At 39.5% G+C, this 22,574-nt stretch overlaps 1 protein-coding gene across 2 annotated transcripts in view; it reads left to right on the top strand.

The window, feature by feature from the left end:
* The window catches only part of PTPRG (protein tyrosine phosphatase receptor type G), a 796,984-nt gene that overhangs the window by 434,583 nt on the left and 339,827 nt on the right, over positions 1-22,574 (top strand). For both annotated transcript variants that reach the window (XM_072650205.1, XM_072650203.1), the window contains exon 4: positions 2,953-3,101. In XM_072650205.1, coding sequence (XP_072506306.1) covers positions 2,953-3,101 — 149 coding nt within the window. The remainder of the gene's footprint in view (positions 1-2,952; positions 3,102-22,574) is intronic.

The raw sequence follows: 22,574 nt of genomic DNA, 5'->3' as shown, positions 1-22,574 counted from the left end.
GCACCATATTATCTGACATTCAGATAACTGCTACCCTGACCCTCTTGATGGTCAGCAAAGAGAGAATTCCAATTAAAACAAGGGGGGACCCGTCGCCCACTGTGACATCTACTAAGAAGCCTTGTAAAATGAAAAATTAGATGAACATTTTGGATTGTACTGCCTCCTAATTATCCTTTTAATTATTCATATAAAACAAGTAAAATGACCCCTGACAGAGACATAAATGATTTAGGTAGAATCAAATATTTATAAGATACAACTGCCTTCCTCCATGCATTGTGACAGATGTACACAAATCTGTTTTCCCATATTCATCATGATGTGTGATTTTATGTATAGAATTTATAACTGACTGAGAGCCATCATCAGTATGTAAAACCCTCCCCAAGCCCTGCCTGGCTGTGTTGACTCTCGCAATAAAAGGTATATTGCCTCAGTAGAATCTTTATTATTTTGTCCTCAAAAGCGTGTGTCTTTCAGAATAATGATAGGTTATCGCTAGGACATTTTTAATTAAGATAGGAAATCGCTTTATTTTGGCCTTTCTTTGGCTGCCCACAGATAGAAAGTTCACTGTTAGGATGGGTTTTCCCCCTAGAAGGTGGCAAGAAACCATCTTTTACATGTTGTAAAAAGCGATTTATATGAGCATGGCTTCTTCATTGCAGTTTTAATGCTCTGGTTTTTTAATTGAGAAGTACTGAAATTAATTGAACTTTTGCAGACTCATATTATAATATCCAGGTGCCCATTTTTTATGACTGCCTTCTGATGGGAGCTTGTCCACCTGTGTTCCCACTCTGGCTGAGATTTCCTCAGGTTATTGACAACCCCCTCACGATGGTTTGCACATTATCTGGGATAAAAAGGGGTGAATTTTTGCCAATTAAATATACCTTTCATGTGTGCCTTGGGGGCTCCTGAGATCAAAGATAAAGTAAAGTAATTGAAGCTTTTTGAAACCAAAACAAGTTAGTTATTCTTGCTTAGTCTTTTCTTTGTCACAAAGGAGAGTTCTAGGAGTGGGGGGGTGCTATATTGGGACATGACTGTGGTGTAAAGAAAAGGCATTATTCAGACTTAAAAAAAGAAATGACAATGAATCCCAAAGCCCACTAATTGTATACCGATACCCTGTTTTAGAGGAGGAAAAAAAATTAAGGTTCTTTTCTCCTGATTGGGCCCAGGCTTGTTCTTGTCTCCCTGAGATTCCAGCTCTGACCCATACTATCTCTTTGACTTTGGCCAGCTCATTCCGGGCCTTCATCTTCTTCTGTAAAATGAAAGGGTTCAAGGAGATGATCCCCACCAGTCCTGTCCCTCTCCTATGTCTATGATCCTATGATCCTTTCCCACAATTTTTCCTGCCTTTTCTCTTCAATTCTCTATGACCTAAACTCATTTCTTTTGGGCTGTAGAGTAGGCTGCAGCTGGGATCTGAACTTTAAAAAAAAACTGTTTTAATAACTATTTTTAACATGGTTGATTTTGTTTGTAATCATCTGTGATTTATTTTATGCATTTTAAAACATTATCCTGAGAAGGGATCCATAGGCGTCATCAGGCTGCCCAAGGGTTTGGTGGCATAAAAATGTTCTGGGCCAATACCTCCAAAAGTGGCCATTGAGATGAAGTAGAAATGAGCAAATACAAGTTCCTTTTTGATTCTTCTCTGTTTTCAGGAGAAAACTGATAATTTTGCATTTACTCAGTTTAAGTGACTCATTTCTTACATGTGATATAATATAAGCAACCTTGGAGATGCCAGGTCATAGTCTGTTTTAATATGCAATAGAGATAAAAAAGTGAATTATGTTTGTAATCAGACAGAGCTGTGGGACAGAGTTCTGGTCAGTCAGTCAATAACCATTTATCAGGTGCCTACTATGTGCCACGCATTTCGCTAAGCACTGGGGATACAACAAAAGGAGTCCACAGTCTACTAGGAGAGAGAATAGGCAAACGACCTGTACAAACAAGTTATCTGCAAAATAAATTGCAAATAGTCAATCAAGTAAGATATTTTTATTTGCCAAACAAAAACAAAACCTTACTAAGGTTCTGTGCAAATGCCTGACTGGTAAATTGGAGTGTCAGAACATTGGATTAGAATCATTGTATAGGAAAAGGACTTAGTAATTTCTTTAGTCACAGGTTCCCTTTATTGATAGACAACATGATATTTCACCTTTGTTAACTAGTTTGTACTCAGAAGCTGGTTGGGACAATGGAAAGGGCTTTGGCCCCATGGATATGAATCCTATGGTTGGTGCTTTTTACCTGCATGAGGTAGATATCCCTCACCCTCATTTACCTTGTCATTGAAATGAGGGGATTGGGCTGCATGGTCCCTGAGATCCCAGTTCTAGCTATATAATCCTAACATTTCCTCAGTTTCTTCATCTGATCAGTAATAAGAGAGGAAAATATTTAGTTGGTGCTTTGCTATGTGCAAAGCACTCTGCATTAGAAAAACAGGACAGTCCCTGCTCTGAGGGTGTTCACATTCTAATGGGAGCCGACCTACATACGCTGTGGGTTATTGTAGACAGGAGGTCCTCAGAGGTTCCAGAGCAGGTCAGTATGGAAAGCGTTGACAGATTCAAACTTCGTTTGTTCTGTGGCTTACAGATCCAAGAGAAAAACAATCACAATTTAAAAATACTTAACTTTATCATAAGATCATATATTAAGAGCAAGAAGGAACCCTAGAGTTGAATTCCTTCATTTTGTAGATCATGAAAGTAATACGCAGGAAAAGGGACATGATTTGCCATTGTCACACAACTAATAAATGTCCAAAACATGATTTGAATTCAAGTTTTCATGACACCAAGTCCTGGATGTCCTGAATGCCATGTCCACTGTACTACCCAAAATACAGTTGTAAAGCAAGGTCAGCCATGGTTTTGGAAGCTTATGATCTCTTGCCCTTTTTCTTGTACACAGTGGCCGTCCTTCTGAAAGATGACTATTTTATCAGCGGCGCAGGACTGCCAGGCAGATTCAAAGCAGAAAAAGTCGAATTCCACTGGGGCCATAGCAATGGCTCAGCCGGCTCTGAGCACAGCATCAATGGGAGAAGATTCCCTGTTGAGGTGAGAGATACTGTGGGATTTGAAATGGAAAGTGGGACTGTGATGTTGTTGTTTTGGAGGGATGTCCTATTAATGCCATTGCCAAGATTGTTTTTCGCCAACAAAACATCTTCCAAGCCCCAAATTATATTGCAACCCATCTCATTAGTGAAGTATTTGTTTCTATTGTGACCATTTGCTTTGTTGATCTTTGAGAAACCATTTCTCTCTTGGTGGGAGTTCAAAAAGAAACTTGGGATTATTATCATTCAAGTCTTATCAGCTCCAACTATGACCTGTTGCCAGGCTTAAGGGAAAGTAGGAAGTTCTTTCCTTCTCTAAAGATGATGCTAATGACCACCATCAACGGGGTGTGAGTTTTCCTTTTTTTGCATTATAATCTGGTGCTAATGAGGTCAGGGTCTTCACTTTCCTCTTACCTCCCCATATGGTATGGTTTGCTTTATTCCACAGTGTGGCTCCCCACTGTTCCCTGGCTCCCCACTGTTCCCTGTCCCATGACCAGGCTTCCCACAAATGCATTCTCACAGGCATAGGAACAATAGTGGAGCGATCCATAATAACTTTGCCAAGCTTCTGAGTCTGACACCCTCTGACAGTATGACCTTTCTTCTTTGACAGTGATGGTGGCTTTACACAGAGACTCTTCCCTTGCCCCCATAGTCGGTGTTGTGTGTGTATTAATAATACTGTAAAGCACTTTGAGTAGGGGGATGTGGATGGATGAATTTGGGGATGTAGCCTGCGAATACAGCACCTTAATCCCATCTTTGGGATTGTTAATAGGGTACCGTTTTCAGCTGAACTGTTTGAACAACACACATTTTTATAACAATGTGGTAAATAGCTTGTTCATTTCAACTCAGTAAAAACTTAATAAGTACCATATACATCATACTTAGAGAACACTTGCAAGTTTATCATACGGTTTGTTTTCATTATCTTTTGTACCCACTATGTGCAAAGTATAGGGGATATAAAAGTAAAATAATGTCTGCCTTTGAGGATTTTACATGTCTGCTGGAGGGTGGGGAGGAATGCATGTCCCCAACTGAGTAAATACAAAAAATATGCAAATTAATCAGTCAGTAAGCACTTATTAAGCACCTATTAACCAAAGCCTACTGACAAAGAACCTTCATTTTAATGAGGAAGACAGTAAATACCATTTTTGCAAATATTTATAAAGTATTAAATACTGAAGAGTTTGGGAGAGGGGCACTAGCAATGCTGGGATCCAGCAAGATTACATGTACAAAGTGGGGTTTGGTTTCCATCTTCAAAGAGCCAACAAAGTTATATGTAGTAATTTCTAGAGGGATTGAACCCTCCCACTTATGTGGGAGAATCCTCAAAGATCTCTTGTGGAAAGAAGTGGTCTATGATCAATGTTTGAAAGAAAGTAAGAAAGAAATGTGGATTCTCTATACTTAGAATATATGTACATTCTCTCCATATAGAATTGTGTGGATGTATATATTTTATGTATATAATATGTAGGTGTGTATATATATATATATATGTTATATAGAGATGTGTGGATTCCTTATATGTGCATATATGTATATGTATATGAATTCTACAAGGTGGAGGGGAGGAAGGATTATATTCAAGACCTATGCAAAGGCAGAAGGTAGAAAGCTGTGAATGTGAACCTGCTAATAATCTGATTTGTCTGACACAGAGAGCAGACTTGAAAGGGAATGAGGGAATAATATGGGTTAAGGACAGAAGGATAAGTGGGGTCAAATTGTGGAACCTTCTTGCACTGAGAAGAGGTTGGTCCTTAGTAACTTCATTGAGACATTATATCCATCAAAACTTATTGGAAAGAATGACCGGGGTTTTGGGGATGGGAGGTGTTGTGAAATTCTGCTTTGGCATCATTGTAGAGGGGATGGAACAGTGGACATGGAGTTAGGAAAACCTGAGTTTGAATCCTGACTAGTTGCATGACCCTGAGCAAGACATATAACTGTTGTTAGCCTGTTTCCTTGTCCCTAAAATGAGGTTGGACCCAGTGATGTCTAAGGTCCCCTTTGAGATTTAAATCTATGGTCCTAAATCATTTAACCTTCCTCAGTCTCAGTTTCCTGAGCATATATTCCCCAAGGAGATCAAAGATCAATGATATAAAGAAAAGTTTTATCTATTTCAAATATTTTAAACAGACCCCCCTCCCCCAGCTTCTTCTTTTAAATGAATGTACCAAGTATTTACAGGATTAAACTGATTTTAACTTTGTAAATTGGAATCCCAGGACTTTAACAGGAATATTTCCCTCTCAGTTTTGCTATTTAAGTGCCAGTCTATTGGCATTCAAAATGAGAGTTAAAAATGTGTTGTCCTACCAATTCTGCTCAGTGGCCTGTTTGTGCAAGATTTATGCTACCACATTTGTTTTCAAAGATCTGAGTTTAGGATAAGAAATCTAGAGCCAGAAGGGACCTCTAGAGTCTGACCTCCCCATCTTTGAAATGATGCAATTAAACCCTAAGAAGGTTTAAATGACCCTCCTAAATTCACCCAAGTATTAAGAGTTAGAGACAGGGTTTGAACCATGTGCCCTCTGACTTCAGAGCTGCTTTTTTTTCTCTACTGTACTGCCCAATAATTTAATTTTTTTGGTTACACATTTGTAGGTACATTTGAAAAATATCTCAAGTCTTCAGCCATGCCTGCTTGCAAATTTAATGGCAGAAATACTTGGCTGTGTCTAGTGAACACAAGAGGAAATCCAGATTAGTCAATTTTCCATCACTTTGAAAAGTATGACCAAATAGGACCTGAAAGGAATTATTCATTCATTTACCCATTTATTTCTTTATTCATTCATTTATTTACTTCACTCATTCGTTTGTTTGTTTATTGCCAGTTTGTTTATTTGCCAGATAGTTTGGTTGATGCAATTTCCTGGATCCTAGCAGAATGTATCACTCTTCTTGTAGCCTACACAAGCAATCCATGTAAAGATGACATTATAGTATAGCCAACCATACTGCCCCTTCCCACAGTCTTGATTGGTAAGTGACCTCACTCCATAATCTGTCCAGGTCATGACAAAGTCAGCAGCCATTAGTCATAGAGGTTAAAGTGATTTCTTCACACAGGTCCTCAGATGGTAAGTGAAGCATTCTTTTCCACACTCCATCATGACTCAGCCATTCCGTTGTTCACTCAGTCAGTCACTTTCCAGTGAATTTGGATATTTGGTAGAACCACTACCCATGTTGTGTTTTTATTTTTAAAAGAGATTCACATCTGGGTAGAGTTAATGTGGATTGTAGTTGAGGGTTCATAGAAGCTTGTCCTGTGAAGATGAAATATCAGTTGGGGCCAGTGTCCTTTGTGTGAATATTGATTGGAGGTATGACTTCAAGCGTAGCTTGGACAACCAGGAACTTTGCCGATGGTACTTAACAATCTCTTCTTAGCAGGCTTATATTGCCATTGTAGTGGAAAGTAAATGTTCTCTGCACTTAACTGGAAAATCAGAAGTGAACTGTGCAAAGTCCACTGGTTCTTAATCCTCTCCCAAGAGGCAGAGAGATAAATCGGCTTCCTTCTTGGACTGGATTCTGTGGGTAAGAAGTGCTCATCAGATGTGCATTCTTTTCTGGAAAACAAACTCCTTGTAATTAGGTTTTCCGTTTTTTCCTAACTGAAGAAGATCCATCAAATTCAGAGGCTAATTAGAAATGCCAGATATAATGCACAGACGTATTGTTTGACCAAGTTGTTTGTTTTTTATTATTGTAAGTAACTTCAGATGGTAAGGCTGTCTACATTAATTGGGTTCTTTCATCAAAGCCCATCTGGATCACAGGACTCATTTTACTTTTTTAAATTATGCTTGAGTTACATGCTAAATTACTTTGGTGGAGGAACTTTTAGAGGAACTTTAATTTCAGGGTTTAAAAGTAACTCATATCAGTTCAATTTATTCCATTTAATATGTGTCTGATATATATTAGCTAGGCAGAGATCCTGGGTTCTCAAACTCTTTGTCCTCATGGAGTTGTTACCAAGCTAGAATAATTTCAGGTACAATCTCAGTAACTACTCGGATGTTTTCAAAGGGTTGTTTCACCAGGGGAAAGAACAGTAGCTTTGGAATCAGAGGATATGGGTTCAATCCCACCTATTTACATTTATTATCTGTATGACCTTACAAGAGTCACTTAACCTCCTAAGGCCCCAGTATTCTAATGAGGGAGCTGAACAAGACGACGTTTGAGGTCCCATCCATCTCTAGATATATGATCCCATGACAAGAAAGTTTACCATCATGTGATGAATTATTTAGATCATAGCAACTCCTAACCCACCTCCCCATCACCCCCCATTATGTCATGGAGGGACCATGACTGGTATTGTTCAAGGAAATAACCATAATAATGAAATCATAGATGTTTTGAAGTTTTGAAATAACATTTGCACGGAAGAAAATGTTCATCTAACCCTCAATGGTGTCTGTAGTATTTTGTTTAAAACTATTCTAATTGGTCCCCTTAGTTTTATGAGTCATTACTGAGAGTATCTCTAGTGTGAGATTTGAATGGCATAGACAAGCCTGATGCTTTTATTTCCATGTATTATGCCCCCAAAACAAAAATTAGAATAGGAATTTGTTAGTATTTCTTAGTTATTTATTGTCATGGGTATTTGTAGTTTGTCCTTATTACTATTAATAGCTACCTGAAATAGAAGCTGCTATTCACAGAAGCAGAGAATATAAGTTGCTTTATAGAATATATCTTTCTAAACCTCTTATAGGTCACCTAGGTGGCACAATGGATAGTGTCAGGCCTGGAGTCAGGAAGACCTGAGTTCAAATCTGTCCTCAGACACTTATTAACTATGGGTGACCTTGGGAAAGTCATTTAACCCTGTTAGCCTCCATTTCCTCTTCTGTAAAACAAACTGGAGAAAAAAATGACAAAATGTTATATTATTTTTACCAAGAAAATCTTGAATGGGGTCATAAAGAGTCAGATATGACTGAAACAGCTGAACAAATCTCATATGGCAAAATATGTAATGTCCTAAAATAATGTGAGCAATTCTATTGAGAAACCATACCATTTGCTAGTATTTTTTAAAACACGTCTTGTTCAGTTATTTAACTAGATGGTTCCATTTCTTACTATCATCCAATCTTCTTTACACTGTATTTTATATTTCTACATGGGGGAAAAATCATGACCTTGAAATGTTTCTAGAGTTGATTCAATCCTGCAGCTTTTAAAGCTTTACTAATCCCTTATCTGGTTTGCTATTGTAGGCCACCCACAGTAGGCAAATGTTAACAAAGACCTTGAAATAATAGGATGTAAGGAGGAGCTGTCCATGTCTGAAACTAAACTCCAAGGACTGTGTCTCTTCTGGATTTCATGGAATGGTAGTGTTGGGATGGATCTTAGAGCTTAGAGCTTATGTGGCCCAGCCTCCCAGACATTACATTCAGAAATGAGTTCATTTCTTCCTGTTCTGAGCGGCGGTCATGATCTGAGCTCCCCAGGGCTGTTGGAAAAGGACACAACCACCACCACAATAGCCACAACATTTATATAGAAGTTTAAGGTTTGCAAAATGCTATTTACAGATGATCTCATTTGATCTCCTGAATCTCACCATAAACCTGGGAGCTAGTTGATAAACTCCAGTGGTCCCTAATTGCCCCCAAGATCAAATATAAAATCTGCTGTTTAGCTTTTATGAGCTCCTCCTACCTTTCCAAGTCTTCTTACATGGTCCTCGTCTCCATGTGCCATCTGGTGACACTGGATGCCTTGCTGTTTCTCATATTCCATTCCATTTCTCCAGTGGATATTTTCAGTAACTGTCCTCTATGCCTGAAATTCTCTCCCTCTTCATCTCCATCTTTTTGGTTTCTATCGAGTTCCTTCTAAAATCTCACTGACCTTCACTAGTTCTTCTAGCATTCCCAATCCCTCTGTGATGATACCTAATTTATCCTGTCTGTATCTTGTTGGTACCTAGCTGTTTTCATGTGTCCCCTATTTAACTGCGATCTTCCTGAGAGCAGGGATCTGGTTTTTTTTTTGTCTTTCTTTGAATCCTCAGGGCTTAGCAAAGTGCCTGGTGCATAGTAGGTATTTAGTAAATATCTGCTGACTTGATTTTCACAGATGTGGAAACTAAAATGAAATGTCTCACAGCTTCAAGGCAAGATTTAAACCTCAGGTCTTCCAGACTCCAGGTCCAAATCTGTACCCACAATGCCACATTGCTACATCAAAAATCCAGTATTCAGTAAAAAAAAAATTTTCAAGAAACTCACTCCTTAATGTCTTCCCACTTTGTCCATATAGTCAGTAAAATTTTAAAATTGCATGTAAGATCATCTGCATCCTTTAGCATCCACAGTTTTCCTGTTCTTCTGCCTGTTTTGGCACACACTATGGGCCTATACCCAGTACCACCATCTTATCTAATCTTTCTTTGTCCTTGTCTGTCCTTGTGGAGATGGGCAGCACCCCCTGGATGGCTGTACAGTCAATAGATAAGGTGTCAGTCTGAAGGTAGACCTGCTCCTTTGAGTCCATGGTTTCTGCTATCTGACTGGTTGTGTTTACCTGTGCAAGGTGCTACACTCTGTGGAATACTCTGCAAAGCAGCCACGCACTTTTTCTCCCTCAATTACCCCATTAGGAATAATTTTTCTATAGCACACAAAGAGATAATCTCTAGGAAGAATCAGAGACAGAGAGGCCACAAAGAGCCACTCCCTAGAGGCCACAAGGAGCCACTCCCTGGGCTAAACCTGGTGGATTGCATCTGAGGTCAGATTTATTTGCATCCTCATTATTTGAGATATTTAAAAATGCAGTGTAATACAATCACAGATTGTAGAGCTATAGATACAGGCCTGATGGGCACTTTAAATCTTTGATAACCTTAAATGATCCAAATTGATTGCATGTGCCCTTCCAAATGCAATTTATGGGCAGTTACTTGAATTCTATCAAAATACAGAAGCTGAATCTGAGTAAATTTTCTAGGTGCTTAATATTCTATATCTCGTGATGATGTATTTTTTATCCCACGTTCAAAGAGAGCTGATAATTAGCTCATAAGAAAGGCCATGAGGGGGGAGCCAAGATGGCTGAGTAGAAAGACGCACATACACATAGCTCCGAACCCACAACCCACAGAACGGCTAGAGGGGACCAACCCACGGTGAATTCTGCACTCAGACGCCACGGAATATTGGAGCGAGGGAGATTTCTGTTCCGGAGAGACCTGCAAAACCTCTCGCGGGGGGTCCTTCATGCTGCGGACTGGGCGCCGGGACTGGGAGCTGAGTGCAGCCCTGCAGCGGCCGCGACACCGTGAGGAAAAGATCCGAACGGGCTACGGGGACGAGATATCCTGCGGCCACGAGGGTTCCTCCACCCACAGAGGGACCTGCAAACCTCTCGCAAAAGGTCCGTCGCGCTGCAGACGCGGAGCCCAGCACGGACCTGCGGCGGCCGCGGCTCTGAGAGGTACAGATCCGAGCAGGCTTCAGAGACGGGATCTCCAGCGGCGGCACAAGCCCCCCCACCCACAGGTGACAAGGGTCGGTGAGAGAGTCTCTTTGGCGGGTCGAGAGGGGATTGGGGTGCCCCCATGGCTCGGGCCCCCCCGGGAGATAGAAGCTGAGAGGCGGCTGCAGACAGGGGCTCCCCAAGAGGGCGGGAGCCTGGATCCATTGTGGAAGGTCTGTGCATAAACCCCCTGAGGGAACTGGGCCTGAGAGGCGGCCCTGCCCCAACCTGACCATCTGAACTTAATTCTCACACTGAATAGCAGCCCTGCCCCCGCCAAAAGCCCTAAGGCGGGAAGCTCAGTCCCCAAACGCTGGCTGGGAGGACCAGGAGGCGAGGTGGGTGTGAGGAGAATATTCAGAGGTCAAGCCACTGGCTGGGGAGAATGCTCAGGAAAGGGAAAAGAAATAAAACTATTGAAGGGTACTTTCTTGGAGAAAAGACACCTCCTCCCTTCCTTTCTGACGAGGAAGAACAATGCTTACCATCAGGCAAAGACACAGAAATCAAGGCTTCTGTGTCCCAGCCCACCCAATGGGCTCAGGCCATGGAAGAACTCAAAAAGAATTTTGAAAGTCAAGTTGGAGAGGTGGAGGAAAAACTGGGAAGAGAAATGAGAGGGATGAAAGAGAAGCATGAAAGGCAGATCAGCTCCCTGCTAAAGGAGAACCAAAAAAATGTTGAAGAAATTAACACCTTGAAAACTAGCCTAACTCAATTGGCAAAAGAGGTTCAAAAGGCCAATGAGGAGAAGAATGCTTTCAAAAGCAGAATTAGCCAAATGGAAAAGGAGATTCAAAAGCTCACTGAAGAAAATAGATCTTTCAAAACTGGAATGGTACAGATGGACGCTAAGGACTTTATGAGAAAGACATATCACAGAACATAGCGTGAAGATTCGAAAAATGGAAGATAATGTGAAATATCTTATTGAAAAAGCAACTGACCTGGAAAATAAAATCAGGAGAGACAATGTAAAAATTCTGGGACTACCTGAAAACCATGATCAAGAGAAGAGCCTAGACATCATCTTCCATGAAATTATCAAGGAAAACTGCCCTGAGATTCTAGAACCAGAGGGCAAAATAAATATTCAAGGAATTCGCAGAACGCCGCATGAAAGAGATCCAAAAAGAGAAACTCCTAGGAACATTGTGGCCAAATTCGAGAACTCCCAGGTGAAAGAGAAAATATTGCAAGCAGCTAGAAAGAAACAATTCAAGTATTGTGGAAATACAATCAGGATAACACAAGATGTAGCACCCTCTACATTAAGGGATCGAAGGGAATGGAATAGGATATTCCAGAAATCAAAGGAACTAGGACTGAAGCCAAGAATCACCTACCCAGCAAAACTGAGTATAATACTTCAGGAGAAAAAATGTTCTTTCAATGAAATAGAGGATTTTCAAATTTTCTTGATGAAAAGACCAGAGCTGAAAAGAAAATTTGACTTTCAAACACAAGAATGAAGAGAACCATGAAAAGGTGAACAGCAAAGAGAAGTCGTAAGGGACTTACTAAAGTTGAACTGTTTACATTCCTACATGGAAAGACAATATTTGTAACTCTTGAAACATTTCAGTATCTGGGTACTGGGTGGGAGTACACACACACACACATGCACACACGCACACATACATAGAGACAGAGTGCACAGAGTGAATTGAAGAGGATGGGATCATATCTTAAAAAAAATGAAATCAAGCAGTGAGAGAGAAATATTGGGAGGAGAAAGGGAGAAGTTATATGGGGCAAATTATCTCTCATAAAAGAGGCAAGCAAAAGACTTTTCAGTGGAGGGATAAAGAGGGGAGGCAAGAGAAAAACATGAGGTCTATTCTCATCACATTCCACTAAAGGAAAGAATAAAATGCACACTCATTTTGATAGGAAAACCTATCTCATAATACAGGAGAGTGGGGGACAGGGGCACAAGCAGGGTGGGGGGGAGGATGGAGGGGAGGGCATGGGGAGGAGAATGCAATCCGAGGCCGACACTCATGGGGAGGGAAAGGATCATAAGAGAATAGAAGTAATGGGGGTCAGGATAGGATGGAGGGAAATATAATTAGTCCTATACAACACAACTAGTATGGAAATCATTTGCAAAACTACACAGATTTGGCCTATATTGAATTGCTTGCCTTCCAAAGGGAAGGGGTGGGGAGGGAGGGAGCTAAAGAAGTTGGAACTCAAAGTGTTAGGATCAAATGTAATGTTCTTACCACTGGGAAATAAGAAATACAGGGTAAGGGGTCAAGAAAGCTATCTGGCCCTACAGGATAAAAGAGAAGACGGAGACAAGGGCAGAGAGGGAGGATAGAAGAGAGAGCAGATTGGTCACAGGGGCAATTAGAATGCTTGGGTTTTGGGGGGGGGATAAAAGGGGAGAAAATTTGTAACCCAAAATGTTGTGAAAATGAATGTTAAAAGTTAAATAAAAAAAAAAAAAGAAAGACCATGAGGTCTTTGTCCAAGAACTTCTAGGAATGTCTTTGGCCTTTCAGTTCATTTTTCAAGATTAGATGGATATTTTCAGTAGCCCATCTACCCTGATCTTAGATGTGTTTTCTTGTGATTAACAGCAGACATTTATGGAGCAGATGGCCCGGTTTAAGGGTACCTGCAACATGTAATGACCAGTAACTTAGGCACTTCCTAGTTGTGTGATACTGGAAAATTTACCTAAACTCTCTGAGCCCCAGTTTCCTCATCTGTAAAATGGGGATAATACTACCACCTATTTCACAGGGTTGTTATGATAGAAAGTGTTTAAATCACCTTAGAAAATTCATAAAAAATTTATAAATGTAAGCTATTATCATTATGACATTGAAGAGTATATTATTATGTTGAAGGAGAGTAAACTGTCAGTTCCTTGAAGAAGGTACTATCTTTTACCTGTCTTTATATCTCCAGCACTTAGCACAACTTTTTGCATATAGTAGGCACGTAATAATTGTTGACTGACTGACTGCGCGTAACCTAGTAGAGAGCACAATGCTAGACCTGGAGTTAGGAAGAACATACTTCAAGCTGAACCTCAGGTACTTTTTAGTTGTTTGATCCTGACCAAGTCACTTAACCTCTCTCTGCCTCAGTTTCTTCAACTGTAAAATGGGGATAATAATAACACCTACCTCTCCAGGCTGATGTAACAAATGATAAAACATTTGTAAAGCACTTATTAAAGTGTGTGGCACATAGTAGATATTTAGGAAATATTCATTCCCTTCTCTCACCCCTCCTTAACAGGAAGGGGCAGGACCCTAGTATCATATAGGTATGAACCTATATCGTATTTCAATACAAATATTAAGTATCTCTTCACTTGCCCCCAAAGTCTTCTTCATACTAAACAATCCCCATTTCTTTTTTATAATTATTTGTTTTCAGTTTTCAACAATCACCTCCATAAGTTTTAAATTTTCTCCCTCCCCCCTCCTTCCTCAAGACAGCATCCAGTTTTATATGGGTTCTATACGTTCAGTCTTAACACATTTTCACATTAGTCATGTTGCATAGAAGAATTAAAACAAATGGGAGAAACCATGAGAAAAAAACAAAACAACAAAAGAGAAAACTGCTTCATTCTGTGCTCTGACTCTATGATTCTTTCTCTGAATGCAGATGGTATTTTGTATCATGAGTCCTTTGGAATTGTTTTAGGTCCTTGTATTGCTGTGAAGGGCTAGGTCTATCAGAAATAGTCCTCACACACTGTGGCTGTTACTGTGTACAATATTCTCCTGGTTCTGTTCATTTCACTCAGCATCAGTTCGTATAAATCTTTCCAGGTTTTTCTGACATCCTCCTGTTCTTCATTTCATATGGCACAATAGTATTCCATTACATTCATATACCACAGCTTGCTCAGTCATTCCACAATTGATGGGCATTCCCTCAGTTTCCAGTTTTTGGCCGCCATGAAGAGTGCTGCAATAAATATTTTTGTACAAGTGGAATCCTTTCCCATTTTCACGATCTCTTTGGCGTACAGCCCTAGAAGCAGTATTACTGGGTCAAAGGGTATGCACATTTTTATTGCCCTTTAGGCATAGTTCGAAATTGCTCCCCACAATGGTTGGATCAGCTCACAGCTCCACCAAAAATGAATTAGTGTTCCAACTCTTCCACATCTTCTCCAACATGTATCATTTTCCTGTTGTGTCATGTTAGCCAATATGATAGGTTTGATGTGGTACCTCAGAGTTGTTTTGATTTGTATCTCTCTAATCAGTAGTGCTTTAGAGCATTTTTTCATGTGACTATAGATAGCTTTAATTTCTTCCTCTGAAAACTGCCTGTTCATATTCTTTGACCGTTCATCAATTGAGGAATGACTCGTATTCTTGTACATTTGACTCAGTTCTCTATATATTTTAGAAATGAGGCCTTCATCACAGACACTAGTTGTAAAGAGTGCCAGTTTTCTGCTTTGCATCTAATCTTGGTTGCATTGGCTTTGTTTGTGCGGAAACTTTTCAATTTAATGTAATCAAAGTTATCTATTTTGCATTTCATAATGTTCTCTATCTCTTGTTTGGTCATAAATTCCTCCATTCTCCATAAATCTTACAAATAAACTGTTCCTTGCTCCCCTAATTTGTTTATAGTATCAGCCTTTTCACCTAGATGATGTACCCATTTGGATTTATTTCTAGTATATGATGTCATGCATTGGTCTATGTTCACTTTCCACCACACCATATTTCCAGTTTTCCCAGCAGTTTTTGTCAAACAGTGAGTTCTTATCCCAGAAGCTGGGTTTTTTGGGTTTATCAAGCAGTAGCCTGCTGTAATCATTGACTACTGTGTCTTGCGTACCTAACCTATTCCACTGATCTACCCCTCTATTTCTTAGGCGTTACCAAGTGGTTTTGATGATTGCTGCTTTAAAATACAATTTAAGATCTGGTAGGGGTAAGTCATCATCTCTAGCATTGCTTTTCATTGCTCTTCTGGACCTTTTATTCTTCCAGGGAATTTTGATATCATTTTTCCCAGATCTATAAAATAATTTTTTGTTAGTTTGATTGGTATGGCTCTGAATAAGTAAATTAATTTAGGCAGAGCAATCCCCTTAAGAGAGTTTTGAATTTCTTAAAAATCTTGGTCACCCTTCACTGGAATATTCCTACATGTCAATATCTCTATTTAAAAGTGATTCTCAGAATCTGGTTTTAAAGAAGTGGTCTCGCCAACCCCAAAATATGTTGCGATATTCCCAAAATCCATTCTTCCAGACAGTACACTTTTATTATCGTAACCTGAATAATGCTTTGGGGGGCCTTTATATTGTTGTCACATATAGAGCTTGTGTCAATTTAAATCCCTGAAATATTTTTCTCCTCATTACTGATGCCTTGTTTCCATTTTATAAATTGCCTTGCTCATTAAATCCCATGGAGCCAGATTTCTCACCTCCTTCCACAGCCTTTGACCCGCCGCTGTTTGCTTTAACTCTTTAAGGTTTGACCTCTTGCCCATTTCCTGGTTCTGGTTTGCTCAGGTCCCATCTCTGTCTTCAACATTAACTCTTTCAACTGATTCCCATAGCATCCCCCTTCCCTTGTGCTCCCAGCTTTCCTGAATCTCAGGGCCTTCACTTTCAGATATGTTTCTGCTACACCCAGTCCCAACAATGGAGTAGTTTGTGATCAAGGGAGAGACTGGAACACAGGGAACTCCCCACAGGCTATGATTTTCATTGTACTATACTTAAAGAACCAACTTTAGACTTGATGAAGCAACTGCTGTTTCTCAGTGCATTTTGTATCTCTCAGACAGGGGTGGGCAAGCTCTATGTTGAGGCCTTATAGGGCCTCAAGTGTGGCCCCTATGGATTGCATCAAAGGGCCATATTTGAGGCACTTTTAGAGGGCCACAGGTTGGTCACCGCTGATAGGTCTTTATCTGTCTTCCTCTTAGGCATCGATGCTATTAGGCAGGAAAATAGGCTTATCTAGAAAGTTTTCTCAATGTTACTCCATCAGGAGCCTTTTTTAGAACTTCTCTAATTCCTAGTTATTAATATTCTCTCTATCCTGAAGTTGTCATGAATTATTTTAATATACTTTGAATTTACTCACTAGAATACATTTAGTATTCCCCTGGTCCAGGAGTTCTTAACCTTTATTGTATAATGGACTCCTTGGGAAGTCAATAAACCCCTTTGTAGCATAATATTGTAAATGCAGAAAATAATATAAGTAGGATTGCAAAGAAAAGTAATTATATTCAAATTCATTTACCAAAACTTTCCAAGAAAAACCCACGTTCACAGACCCCAGGTTAAGAACCTCTGATTTGGAATCTAAACTCCTTGAAAGTAAGAACAGTTTCATTTTTGTCTCTTTAACCGCAACCTCCAGCAGAGTATCTGGCATACTATTTGTGCTTAATATGCATTGGTTGATTTGAATTCCAAGTGTCTAAACCAGGGGTGGGGAACCTGCACCCTCGAGGCCACAAGAGGCCCTCTAGATCCTCAAGTCTGAATCCAAATTTCACAGAACAAAAACGGGGTTTGCTTGGATTTTGTCAAAGGGCAATATTAGAAGATCTAGAAGAACAGGAAGGAAATTTTATCATTTTATACAATATTATTATCTCCTGGCTTTGATACTGCCTTGCTACCTTGTTTCAGAATAAGGGAAAAAAGGGAGTCCAAGGAATTTTTTCTTAACATAAACATGACCTCCTTTCACACTTGTCACTTTATTTTATTATTAGCATTAGCGTTAGCAGTAGTAGAATTGCTAGGCTTTTCATAGGTTCTTAGAAGAGTTGTATTCTGGAAGGTCTGATTTATTGATGGACTGTTTACCTTGCTCTGACTTTCCATGAAATGCTTTGATCTGTTCAACAGTTTCTCACCTCTTATGCTTTTTACTATTTTGTGGCATAACTGTGGTTCACTTTCTTATGTTAGCAACTTTGGTGCTGTCCAGTCAGTGGCAAGGGGATACATTGAATTTTTAATTAATGATTTTATTAAAATAAAGATTCCACTTTAGTACAGGATGTTTCATCCTTTATTAGTGAAATATTTAATCTCCATCTGGCTGATCTTTTATGTGTATGTCCCATATTAATTAAGAGGAACATTTGAGGATGCCCTGGTACTTACAGTATACTCAGTGGAGAAGTTAATGTAGAGTTGCACAAAGCCTGAGACCAGATTTAGAGAGGTAAAAAGTAGCCCTGGTCCCAGGAGTGGTAAATCTTCATAATATCTGACAGACCTCATCTCTCATAATCAGCCTTCGATGTGAACTTGCTCAGGGCTCTTTTGACAGTATGTCTTTGACATGTCAAATGCTGCAAGCTGATTGAACTGAACTGAGAATTACAGTCAAAGGGGAGGACTGTCTGTAGGAAAGGATAAAAAAGAAAAGAAACCAGGTTGTTATCACAGATTCCCTGAATGCAGAAACTTTCCCTGTGGTAGTTGTGAACAAGCCAAGGTTTTCAGGACCCTGGAGAGGGACAAAGATGGCTTTGAAATCTGTTCATGGATTCTTAGGATACAGAGTTAGATAGTCTTACTTTCATAGTATCATACTTTTAAAGCCAAAAGGAATCTCAGAGGTCATCTAACTCAAACTTCTCATTTTATCAGTGAGGAAACTGAGGTCTAGAGAGGATAAAAATAATAACAACTAACATTCATGAAGGGTCATAAAGTTAGTCACGTCACCCTTTTTGCCTCAGTTTCCTCATCTGTAAAATGAACTGAGAAGAAAATGGCAAATCATTCCAGTATCTTTGCCAAGAAAACACCAAATGGGTCATGAAGAGTTGGATGTGATTGCACAACAGTGGATAGAGCCCTGGGTCTGAAGTCAAGAAAACCTGATTACTTACTTACTAGCTATGTGAAATTGGCCAAGTCACTTAAACATGTTTGCCTCTGTTTCCTCATCTGTAAGAAGAACTGGAGAAGGAAATGGCAAACCACTCCAAATATTTTACCAATAAAACCCTACATGAGGTCATGGAGAGTCAGACACAAATTAAATAAATGAACAAAATCAAATGTTTTTTTTTAAGGTTTGAAAAGTACTTTTACATATGTTAGCTCATTTGATCCTCACAATAGCCATATGAGGTACGTGTTATTATCATCCTCATTTTTAAGAGGAGGAAATTGAGGCACAGTTTAAGTGATTTGCCCAGATTCTCACAGTTGCTTGCCCCAGGTCACACAGTAGTATGAGAAATGAGATTTGAATTCAGTACCTCTGACGCTAAAAGGTCAGTACTATCGTCCAGCCCCCTTATTTTACAGAAAGAAAAAAAAAAAAGCTTGCTTAAGAAGAAATGATCACATGGTTATGAAGTAGTGTTAATGGTATTAAAACTCAGGTGCTCAGCCTCCAAAGTCAAGGATCTCTCTTTGTTTTCTCACAATTCTTCCAGATTGGATTTAGTGTCAATAACGTCACAGAAGAATTTAACTCAATTGCTTAGCTGCTGATTCTTTCAAATTAAACCAATAAAACGAAACAAAAAGCGAAGAAGCGATGTCCAAAGATTGTCTGATTCTCTTGAAAAATTTCAACGAGAAGCAAGCAAAGGAGACACGAGATACTGAAAATGCTTTGCTCTACTAGTCAGCTCAAGAACATCTTAACATGGCCTCCAGCACAAAACAGGTTTCACCCTAGAGGGACCATTTCCATTTCCAGTAGATGAAAATTCCAACCAATTACAGGCTCTAGAAGCCAAGAATAGATACTTTTCTTGTACTTAGTAAAGCTTTCACAAAATCCCTTAGTAGGACCCATTTTTATGGGATGAGTCAGTTTTTTTTTTTTTAAACCCTCTCCTTCCTGTGAATGAAAATTGGTTTAAGACCGTTTGTCTTTTCAAATGCTTCACTCAGCTATGGCCCAACATTTGATGCTGTAGCATCGAATGCTCTTTTCTTTAAAATCCAGTTCACAGAGCCAAGCAACTCAAATAGCACTGGGCATGAGAACCTTTTCAGCCCTGAGATCGAGGCACCAGGAGGCCCAGTATCAGATGCATTGCCTCCTATGTTCAAGTTGAGAAAATTCACTGATGGAGAGCTAGGCTCCTTTTCCCTCCTACCCCCACCCCAGTTCCCTGTCCTGGTCCTGTCACAACTATAGCACAAAGGTTTCACGCCATCTTAAATCTCAAGGCTTTAACAAGTTCTTAGTGACACAATCACTCAGAAGGGACATTCTGAAAGATTTATAAGGGATAGAAAGGAGTCAGGATTGAGAGAAAGTCGATTTCCTTTCCTTCCCCTCGATCCCAGACATAGAATTTCATAGTATTTCTTGTAATGGAAAAATGAGGCAACTGCCAGAGTCTACCTGCTGGGGGAATGCGGAATCCTGAGCTGAAAACAGCTAGGGCTCTGGAGCCATATGGAGGCTGGTAGTTCAACTTCACACATACACCCCTGCTCCCCAAAACCCCTTGTCATTAAAATAGGTACATTTCACTCCTTCAGAGTTTGCAGAAATCTTCACGGCTGTGCTTTTGAAGATCAAGTTAATTGGTTGCAAATATTGAGATTAATAGTGATAAGCCTACCAACCCTACTTCTTCCTGGCCTGCTGTCAGTAGACTTTGAGCAACTAATGGATCATATGTGAGCTGAAGATGTCAAAGAATATGTTTCATCTAAGGCTGTTGTGTTTTGTATCCTGGAGGTGCTCAGTAAGTGCTTCTAATAAGAAGGAAACTCTTAGCCAAGGGTCATTTCTTCTACTTGTAGTGTTGTACTTTGCTGAGGTGGCGGGGAGACAGTTAGAAGCACTTTCATCTGGTGGCAGAAAATTACACCCTGATTTTTGAATGGCTATTTCCATTCATTCATTTGATGCTGCCTAATTAGTCATTTGATTAGAGTTTTTTATTAATTAAGTACCTCTCAATCAGCAAACATTTATCAAAGTGTCTGTTTTGTTCCAGGCAGTGTGGTAGTTACAAGAGATACAGAAACAAAAAAATTAAAACAGCCCCTGTGCCCCCAAGGAGCTGAAATTCTACTGGGAGAAATAGCATGCATATATATCAATGAATACAAGATATATGCAAAGGGGAATTTTAGGGGGAGAGGCCATTGGCCACTGCAGGAAATCAACAACGATAGTCCTCACGTTGAGATTTGCAGAAAGTTTGTGATTACAGGCTTCTGGTGAGGAGAGAGTTGTCCCAGGCAACGAGGGCACTCAGGGCAAAGTTAGGGAGCTAGAAGATGAGGAATTGTGTAGAAGGAAAAGAAAATAAGTCCTTTGGGCTATTTTGTGAAGGAGTAAAAATCTTATATAATGAGCGCTATATAAAGTATCTACTGCACATACTCACCCACGTATAATATCGTATGTTGTATTACATCTTTTATTATGGATGATGTAACATGATTCGTCATATAATGAGAAGCAGCATTACTAAGTGGGTAGATTCGTAGCCTTGGGGTCTGGAAGGTCTGGTTTCCACCCACCTTTGATACATAATCCTGGGTAACCATGCTTAAACAAGTCTTTATTAAGCACCTACTATGGAACTATGAGACACTGTACTCAGTAGGCACCAGCCTTCAACAAAAAATGGAACGGTCCCCACTCAGGGGAGTTTTCGTTCTAAATGGTTAGATAAATACATATAAAAATAGAAAGCGCTCTATTTTAACATATCCAAAGTTGGTAAATATAGGCTAGCTTGAGAGAGGGAGCACTAGCAGTTAGGGGAATCAGGCAAAGCTTCCTCCCGGTGTCCTGGGTAACTTTCTTAAATGATATATTATAGATGAATTATAAGTGAAAGGAGTTTCCAAACTGAGAGTTGCCTACATTGATGAGATAATAAGATTGTATCTAAAGATAATCATAATGATCTAATGCCATCAAAGGAAGGAGAAGACAGGTAAGAATAGACATGAGACAGAGCATGAGGCAGAAAAGACAACTAAATTTAGACAGTCCTCCTGTAGAGAGCTAAAGATGCTAATGCTTGACTTCTAGTGACAGTCTACCAAACTGTTAATAATAATGATGTAACAGTCATAGCTTTTAGGTCCATAACGTACTACCAATATATTAACTCATTGGATCCTCACAACATTCCTGTGAAGTCTAGGCTATAATCACTATTTTACAGATTAGGAAACTGAGGCTAAGAGCAGTTAAATCACTTACCCAAGGTCACCGAGCTAGGGTTTGAAGAGTAATTTGAGCCAGGTCTTCCTGACTTCCAGGGCCACCACTTTTCCCCACTAGGTCTCTAGCTGTTACCATGTTGATAAAGTATATTTTAATTTAAAGAATTTCTGTTTCTTTTTCATGAGTTTTTTTTTCCCTTTCTCATTGATTTGGCCTACATCAGATGCTTTTTATTGGCTAAATGCAGCACCCTGCCCTGTATTCTCAATAACCCAGTCAGTGATCGCTTTAGGAAATCGCATGTAGAAAGCAGAAATGGAAATTATCCAATTTTAAATTCCACACTCTGAGAGCTCAAGGTTACGTTCATGGCCAGGTGATAGATTCACCCGAATGGTAAAATTAGCACAAACAAAATCCTCTAAATGGGAGAATACCTTTATCAGGTAGTTAATAATTATTGCAATATGCCTTTAATTGAATGCTTGCTTTAAGAGAAATGTCATGAAACTCCATTGAATGGCCTACTGGCCAATTAACTTGTCTCACTGAAAATTTAATATTATTTACTAAGAAAGTGATCTAGTTCTAAAGACAACATCCTAGGGGGAAAAAATAAAGTAAAAAGGTGGTCTTGATGAGAGCTTTAGAAATAGTGGGTTTTTTTGTATTTCATAGTCAGTGGTTGAAGATGACAGAAATAAGGTCTAAGAAATTTGGTTGAGCAAAATTCCCTTCTAAAAACAACTTCAGGGGATTTCAAGATAGACATA

Source organism: Notamacropus eugenii, chromosome 3 (assembly GCF_028372415.1).
Source record: "Notamacropus eugenii isolate mMacEug1 chromosome 3, mMacEug1.pri_v2, whole genome shotgun sequence".
Classification (NCBI taxonomy): Eukaryota; Metazoa; Chordata; class Mammalia; order Diprotodontia; family Macropodidae; genus Notamacropus; species Notamacropus eugenii.
Note: the sequence above shows the minus strand (reverse complement) of the source record. Positions and strands in the feature narration are given on the sequence as shown.